The sequence below is a fragment of the Chanodichthys erythropterus genome, chromosome 5 (genome assembly GCF_024489055.1).
Source record: "Chanodichthys erythropterus isolate Z2021 chromosome 5, ASM2448905v1, whole genome shotgun sequence".
NCBI classification, from domain to species: Eukaryota; Metazoa; Chordata; class Actinopteri; order Cypriniformes; family Xenocyprididae; genus Chanodichthys; species Chanodichthys erythropterus.
In genome coordinates, this window is record NC_090225.1 from 30,519,900 (window position 1) to 30,528,711 (window position 8,812).

The 8,812-nt window shown below is 41.3% G+C and overlaps 1 protein-coding gene across 1 annotated transcript; it reads left to right on the forward strand.

The window, feature by feature from the left end:
* klhl31 (kelch-like family member 31) lies at window positions 1-7,288 on the forward strand. Its single transcript, XM_067386868.1, has 3 exons — window positions 1-142; window positions 2,707-3,906; window positions 5,653-7,288. Exons 2-3 carry the CDS (start codon window positions 2,735-2,737, stop codon window positions 6,383-6,385), a joined length of 1,905 nt encoding a protein of 634 aa, XP_067242969.1. The 5' UTR covers window positions 1-142; window positions 2,707-2,734; the 3' UTR covers window positions 6,386-7,288.
* Window positions 7,289-8,812: the final 1,524 nt, after the last annotated feature.

Sequence of the window (8,812 nt, forward strand, 5' to 3'; positions counted from 1 at the left end):
ATCACATTTCCCCGTTGCGCAGGAGAGGAGGAGTTAATCTGCTCTCTATTCGGACCTCTGACGGAGCGGCTCTCTCTCTCTTGCACACCAACTTTGAGGTGCAAGTCTGTCCTTCTCCTGCACCCACTTCATCTCGACATCGGTAAGTTCATTATACTGTTTTTATACCAAAGGTTTTCGGTGGTATTTTGCAGCACAACAAAGAGCATCTTCTTCACAAATTTGGCTTTGTGAGGTTCTGGAGTTGACTGTAGGATTCTTGGGAGTCGCGTTACAGGTTTCAGACTAGAGTGTTCTGGGTTATTTAAAGTAATTAAAGCAACACACACACACAAAACATATACATGTGTGTGTGAACCTCTTATAGATCATAGGAATATAAATGATTTTACTTTTACAGAGAAAAAAAGTAAAAAAAAGTGTTAATGCTGAAAGGACGGACGGTTTCAATGACTTGAGTCTATAAAAGGAACAGCAATGATACACTGCCTGTCTATTCTTGGCCCTAGTTGTGATAACTTGTGACAGATGCAAAGAGAGGAATGCTGCTGCGATAACAACTCTTAAAAGAGTTAATTTTGGTATTTAATAAGCATTAGTTTGAAGCTTTACACTTCTATGATGACTTTTGGTTTACCTGTTTTTCTGTTTGTTTGCTTTTTTGTTAGAATGATCCTAATTTTTAAAGGCACAGTTCACCCAAAAATGTAAATCCTGTCATCATTTACTCACCTTCAGCTGTTCCAAACCTGTATGAGTTTCTTCTGCTGAACATAAAAGAAGATATTTTAAAGAGTGTGTAACCTGATGGACCCCATTGACCTCTGTATGGAAAAACCTTTAAGAAACACCGCCACACATGGTTTTGACATGAGAAAAGTGTCACTACACAGACTTAAGAGGACTGGGACTATGGCACCCCTAAAGGGACATGGTAAAGAAAAAAATATGAGATGAGAGGACAAATCATACGGCAGTGCTTTTGCATTCTCTCGCAAATGTTTTGCGTTCTCCCAAGAAACTTTGCGTTCGCTCACAAAAACTTTCTTTCCTTCAAGAAACTTTGTGTCCTCTTGCAAAATGTTTGCATTCCCCCAAGAAACTTTGCATTCCCTCGCAAAAACTTTTGCTGTCCTCCAAGAAACTTTGCATTTGCTTGCAAAATGTTTGCATTCCCCTGAGAAACTTTGCGTTCACTTGCAAAGAACACAAACTTTTTTGCGAGGGAACGAATGTTTTGCGAGTGAATGCAAAGTTTCTCTGGGAACACAAAACATTTGTAAGAGAACCCCAAAAACATGGACTTATTATTTTTCCTCCCTTCTCATATTTTTTTCCACCACGTCCCCTTATCAGCTCTGTATGGTTCAGTATGAGAATGTGTTTTGTTGCTGAAAATACTTGAAATGTTATGCAAATTAACTGATAAATTGCTAAATGTGACCGTGTTTGAAAGATCTCTTGCTCAAAACTGAATAGATTGTTTGCTTAAATTGTTTCAGAGCAGGGCCCCGTTGGTAAAAAGTAATCTGATCAGATTTCGGCTACTGGATTGGATCAAATCTTGAAAATGGGTTGTTCAAAAAATCAAAATTTAGATCAATTAAAATCAGATTAGATCACAAAATCCAATCTTGGTTTTGATCTGGATCAAACCGCCAGTATGTGTTGTTCAAAATGTTTTAGTAAGATTGGGATGCCTTTGTTCCAGGATTATCCTGATTTCTATGGAGCCCCTAAAGCATGGGTGTCCAGTCCTGCTCCTGGAGGGCCACTGTCCTGCAAATTTTAGCTCCAAATCCAATCAAACACACCTGAACCAGCCAATCAAGGTCTTACTAGAAACTTCCAGACAGGTGTGTTGAGGAGCTAAACTCTGCAGGACAGGGTTTGGACACCCCTGCCTTTAAGGGATATGGTGATGGGCAAAAAAATATGAGATGGTAGGAAAAATTCAGTCTAATGCATTTGCTTTCTCTCACAAATGTTTTGTGTTCTCTAGAGAAACTTTGCATTTTGAATTCTTTGAGAGCGAATGCAGTTGAGAGTTTCTTGGGGGGGAAATACTAAACTTTTGTGAAATAACTCAAAAGCTTTGGAATATATAATTTTTCTCCCATCTCATATTTTTTTCCATTACAATATCCCTTTGGTGCTTCTGGAGGGGTCTGACTGTTTAAAAGAAATTGAAAATGGAAGGGGATGTTTGTTTATGTTGTTTTCATTCTCTTCAAATAAAGCACTTAAAGCGATCCCACATTGACTCTTCTACCTGGTGTTCTTTACATTCCTAGCAGCCTACATTGTGAAATGTAATCTCATTTGGAGCACTGGTAATCTCCATTTGGTAATCTGAAAAAGTATGTATCTGGATCAGGGTGATCCAATTTAATTTTGCTTTGAAAAACCAGCACAAAGGCAAGATGGGTTACCTAATTCTGGATAGCGAAACATGGGATTTCCAAATCTAGATAATTCTGATCCAGACTGAATTTGTGCCCAGTCTGCAACCATACACTTTTAGGTGGACAGATCCTAACCCACTATTTGTATATGGTCAGTGAATATGTTTTTTTCAAAAATCAATTCTTGATCTATTACTTTTGCTCCACCCAGTCTTGGATATTGGTTAACCGTTTTTATTTGAAAGTACAGTTTATATAAATGGTTAAAATGTGCTCTCTTTTTTGTCAAAATTTCTTTTAGGTCTTGGCTGTGACCCATCACTACAGTCATGGCACCCAAAAAGAACAAGGCCGCAAAGAAGAGCAAAGCTGATATCAATGAAATGACAATTATGGTAGAGGACAGTCCCACTAAAATCAATGGGCTCAATACTCTCTTGGAATGTGGCAATGGCTTCAGTTGTATCTCAACAGAGGTCTCCGATGCCGCCTATGCACCCAATCTCTTGGAGGGTCTTGGCCACATGAGGCAAGACAGCTTCCTCTGTGATCTGACTGTCGCAACCAAGTCCAAGTCCTTTGACGTTCACAAGGTTGTGATGGCTTCCTGCAGCGAATATATCCAAAACATGCTCAGGAAGGATCCTTCCCTCAAGAAGATTGAGCTCAGTGATTTGTCCCCAGTTGGTCTGGCTACAGTCATCACATATGCCTATTCTGGAAAACTCACCTTGTCACTGTACACTATTGGTAGCACGATATCAGCAGCCATGCTGTTGCAGATCCATACTCTGGTGAAGATGTGCAGCGATTTCTTGATGCGGGAGACCAGTGTGGAGAACTGCATGTATGTTGTCAACATCGCTGACACGTACAATCTGAAAGAGACGAAAGAGGCTGCTCAGAAGTTCATGCGGGAGAACTTCATCGAGTTCTCGGAAATGGAACAGTTCCTAAAGCTCACCTACGAGCAGATCAACGAATTTCTCACAGACGACTCTCTTCAATTGCCCTCTGAGCTCACAGCTTTCCAGATTGCGATCAAGTGGCTAGACTTTGATGAGAAGAGACTGAAGTATGCTCCTGATCTGCTGTCCAACATTCGCTTTGGAACCATCACACCCCAGGACCTTGTTAGTCACGTACAGAACGTTCCCAGGATGATGCAAGATGCCGAGTGCCACCGTCTGTTGGTCGATGCCATGAATTACCACCTGCTGCCATTCCAGCAGAACATTCTGCAATCCAGAAGAACCAAGGTCCGCGGCGGCCTCCGAGTACTGCTCACGGTGGGTGGACGGCCTGCGCTAACCGAAAAATCTCTCAGCAAGGACATTCTCTACAGGGATGAAGACAATGTCTGGAACAAGTTGACGGAGATGCCCGCAAAGAGCTTCAATCAGTGTGTGGCTGTTTTGGATGGCTTCCTTTATGTGGCTGGTGGTGAAGACCAGAATGATGCAAGGAACCAAGCAAAACATGCCGTCAGCAATTTCAGCAGGTAAGATTTTGCATCCTTTCTTTACAAAGGCTTTATTATCAACTGATAAAAATAAATAGGTGTGCACATCCATAACCCAGAATTGGGCTCAGGTGCAGGACAAAAAATGGAAAAAGAAGAACGGTTGTCTGCACTCTGAAATTAAGCTCTGGGAAAGTTTATTAAATAAAACACCTGCCGAAATGTTGCACTTTTTAAAATAAATATCTGGAGCTTAAAGTCAACATGAAACAGAAGTTGCAATAGTCTTTTCATCCCTATTGTGACATATTTCTCAGTGAAGCGGCTTCCCGAACAAGAACAAATGTAGGGCTGGGCTTGATTTTATCTATGGGGAATTAATTGAATGGTTATGGTTTGCTATTGGTCGATCTGATTTGAGAGATAGGTTGCCCCGCCCTCACGTTAGTAAAGACATCCTCAGAGACCTGTCCCAAATGGCACCCTAAGGCCTTCTTCCTACTAGTCTGCATTTTTGCAATGTAACACTGCTTTGACAGTCAGGTAGAAGTCTGCTGCAGAGATCGCTTTAGTGTGGGCTCGTCAAAAGTGTGCATATTGATTTCAAAGTGGGTCCTTGTGAGCACTCTTCTGAAACCTAAAATGACAAGTGGGACACCCTACAATCTTGTGGACTTCACGATCTACAAGACTGTAAGGCTCTGTCCCAAATGGAACCCTAAGCCCTTGTGATCTCCTTTGAGTCTACACTTTTGTGACATAATGCCACTTTGACTGTAGGGTAGAAGTCTGCTGCAAAGCTTACTTCATTTCAGGCTCAGCAAAAGTGCGCATCAAGGGCGAATATCGACCACAAAGGGGATGCTCCCTATCACCCTTCTAAAACCTAAAATCACACTTTTGTGACGTTATGCCACTTTGACTGTCAGGTAGAAGTCTGCTGCGGAGCTTGCAGACTTGGTAAAAATGCACATCGAGGATGATACTGACCACAAAGAGGGTGCTCACAAGCAGCCTTCTGAAACCTAAAATGGCAAATGGGACACCCTACAGTCTCATGGACTTACCTATCACAAGCATGTGGCGGTCATTGTAAGTCCACAAGACCGTAAGGCCCTGTCCCACATGAGACCCTAATCCCTTGTAATCTTCTTCCGAGTCCACACTTTTGTGACGTAATGCCTCTTTGACTGTCAGGAAGAAACCTAAAATGAAACCTAAACCTAAAACCCTTCTGAAACCTAAAAAGACAAATGGGACACCCTACGGTCTTGTGGACTTCACAATCATGTGGTATCCATTGTAACTCCACAAGACCTAAGAATGTGTCCTAAATGGAACCCTAAGCCCTTGCAATCTTCCTCCGAGTCCACACTTTTGTGACGTAATGCCACTTTGACTGTCGGATAGAAGTCTGCTGTGGAGCTTGTGGGCTTGGCAAAAGTGTGCATACAGGTGGGAGTATCAACTGTGAAGGGTGCGCGAGCTTCCTTCTTAAAACCTAAAATGACAACTTAGACACCCTACGGTCTTGTGAACTTAATGGACACAAGTATGTGGCAGCTATTGTAAGTCCACAAGACCACAAGTGCACATTAAGTGTGCCATTTGGGACAGGGCCAATGTTGCTGCAAGATGGAGGGGAAGTTATTTTGATCAATAAATACTGCAATATTCCATAAAAAATAAGAATGGTAAATTTTTATTTCATGGCTTTTTCATTTATTGTCAACTTCGAAAATGTTTTCGAAGTGATGCATCACTTATGAATATTTCTCTCATCAGATATGACCCCCGATTCAACACGTGGATCCACCTGGCTAACATGATTCAAAAGCGCACTCATTTCAGCCTCAACACCTTCAATGGCCTCCTGTTCGCTGTAGGGGGACGCAATTCTGAAGGCTGCCAGGCATCTGTTGAGTGCTACGTTCCATCCTCTAACCAATGGCAAATGAAAGCTCCAATGGAAGTCCCTAGATGTTGCCATGCCAGCACAGTTATCGACGGCAAGATCTTGGTTAGCGGCGGTTACATTAATAATGCCTACTCTCGCGCCGTATGCTCTTATGACCCATCCACCGATAGCTGGCAGGATAAGAACAGCCTGAGCAGCCCGAGAGGATGGCACTGCTCAGTGACCGTCGGAGATCGTGCCTACGTCCTCGGTGGCAGCCAACTGGGCGGACGTGGCGAGAGGGTAGACGTCTTGCCGGTTGAATGCTACAACCCTCACAATGGCCAGTGGAGCTACGTCGCCCCCTTGCTCACAGGGGTGAGCACAGCTGGTGTTGCCACCTTGAATAACAAGATTTACCTCCTGGGTGGGTGGAATGAGATTGAGAAGAAGTATAAAAAATGTATTCAGGTCTTTAACCCCGATCTTAACGATTGGACTGAGGACGACGAATTGCCAGAGGCTACGGTTGGTATCTCATGTTGTGTTGTGACCATCCCCACACGCAAAACACGAGAGTCGAGGGCTAGCTCTGTGTCATCTGCACCAATTAGTATATAAGGAGCAAGAGAGCAGTGGGGAAATGTTTCTAGTTGTAATTGAGTACAATTTTTTTATTACTATTTGTTAAAGGTCAACTTTTCTCACAGATGCTAAGACTGTCAGTTCATAGCAATCTCAGGAATGTTGAATGTCAAATCACAACATAGAAAATCACAAATTGACAATTATTTATATAAGCCACTGTTTAAAATTGGGGGGAAAAATGATTGATTTAAGATTTATTTAAAGATGGTTCAAAGGTTGTGGGAACATGGAAAGTGAGAGAGATTTGGCTTGGAGGTAGATGGAAAAGAAAATGCATACAAACAGTGCATATCTGTAAAATCAAGAGTTTACAGTCATCATTTTCATTGAGAAGTGGGGCCAGTTCTCCAGTTATGACTGAATTAGTCTCTTAATGTGCAAAGTGAGTTAATTACAACATTTTAGACATTCTCCTTTGATTAACAAACAATGATGCAGAAACTTATTAAAGCATTATTTTCTAATGTTGCCATTCTTATTGCACTGTACACATGAAAGCTTGTCATTCATATTTATGTTGGATACACTAGGTTTTTCATTTCGCCTACTCCTTTAGGTGTTTGTGCAACCGGACAGTTTATTTAATCATGTAATACACCAACCAAATGCTTTTGGCTCTTGGAAATCCAAGCAAGTCAATTATAAGCAGGGTTGGTTGCAGGAGGGATGACAAGAACATTGTCTTTAGTTCTCAATCATTAGGCCCCAGGGAATAACAAAGGTGTCCCCGGCCCTGTAAAACTGTAGCGGTGGCCCTGTTTATAACCCAGTTTGCACTGTAAAAATACAAAAGCAGAATGTGTGATGATGTGAAAACACTGAATATAGGGAATAAAAGGATTTACAGTGGTGGCATTTTTTTTTTTTTTTTGAAAACTGAATGAATAAATAATTGTTTAAAAAAAAAAAAAGGTTTGGCCTGAACTGTCTACAGGACAAATACAGACATCTGCTTTGTTTACTGATGGTTCATGAACTTTAATGTTCTGGTTAAAACAGAAATGTGACAACTGGACACAACTGATTTATTACTTTAATAAGACATTGCATATCAATGTAAATCATTGGATTGCATTTAGGATATACATACTGTAATACATGTTGTCAAATAATAAAGCTCTGCATATTTATTAAAGCTTCTTAAGAAACGTTGCTGTTGATGTTTTTCTATTTCAAACAATGACTACACACACACACACACACACTTTAACTTTAAAGTTCACAAAGCAAACATACTGATGGGCGTTGGAGCTAGTGGCAACAGACAGTATGACGATGCAAAATCATAATTATGATGATGATGAGTGAATGTACAGCAAGTGACTTCTGACCTAATAGCAATAGCTATTATTCAATGAGGCTAACCTCATTCGCCCTTTTCCATTCACATTATTGAATTCCTCAATATAAGATCTGTACAGGTGTCACTCAAGAGCATTTACAATGGTTTAAAGGGATAGTTTGCCCAGAATTTAAAATTCTGTCATCATTTACTCACCCTCAAGTTGTTCCAAACCTGTATGAGTTTCTTGCTTCTGTTGAACACAAAAGAAGTTACACCAATCAGGCATAACATTATGAGCACTGAACTACACTGTACTACCACCAACCTAAGCATTGTTGAGACCATGTTCACCCTTTCATGGAAACGGTATTCCCTGGTGGCTGTGGCTCTTTCAGCAGGATAATGCTCCTGCCACAAAGCAGAAATGGTTCAGGAATGGTTTGAGGAGCACAACAACGAGTTTGAGGTGTTGACTTGGCCTCCAAATTCCCCAGATCTCAATCCAATCAAGCATCTGTGGGATGTGCTGAACAAACAAGTCCGATCCATGGAGGATCCACCTCACAACTTACAGGACTTAAAGGATCTGCTGCTAACATCTGGTGTCAGATACCACAGCACACCTTCAGGGGTCCAGAGGAGCCCATGCCTCGACGGGTCAGGGCTGTTTTGGCAGCAAAATGGGGACCAACACAATTTTTGGAAGGTGGTCATAATGTTATGCCTGAGAGAGAAAGAGATTTCTTTCCATCCTGTTTGTCTGACCAATGACAGACATTATTATTTTTGCAGTTCCATTTGGTGCAGCAAGAGGCATTGAGTAACAAAAGCTTTAACTTTAGACTTCAAAGTTCACAAAGCAAACATACTGATGGGTGTTGGAGCTTATGGCAGCTAACAGACAGTATGAAAATGCAAAATCATAATTATGATGATAAAAGTGAATGTACAGGAAGTGACTTCTGACCTAATAGTAATAGGCTAACCTCATTCACCCTTTTCCATTCACATTATTGAATTCCTCAATATAAGATCTGTACAGGTGTCACAAGAGCATCTACAATGGTTTAAAGGGATAGTTTGCCCAAAAATGAAAATTCTGTCATCATTTAAAC

Bases quoted from the DNA above. Each gene is read 5' to 3' on its own strand.
- klhl31 (XM_067386868.1), top strand. From the start codon at position 2,735: ATGGCACCCAAAAAGAACAAGGCCGCAAAGAAGAGCAAAGCTGATATC. The intron at 3,907-5,652 runs GTAAGATTTTGC...TTCTCTCATCAG, and splicing joins GCCGTCAGCAATTTCAGCAG to ATATGACCCCCGATTCAACA.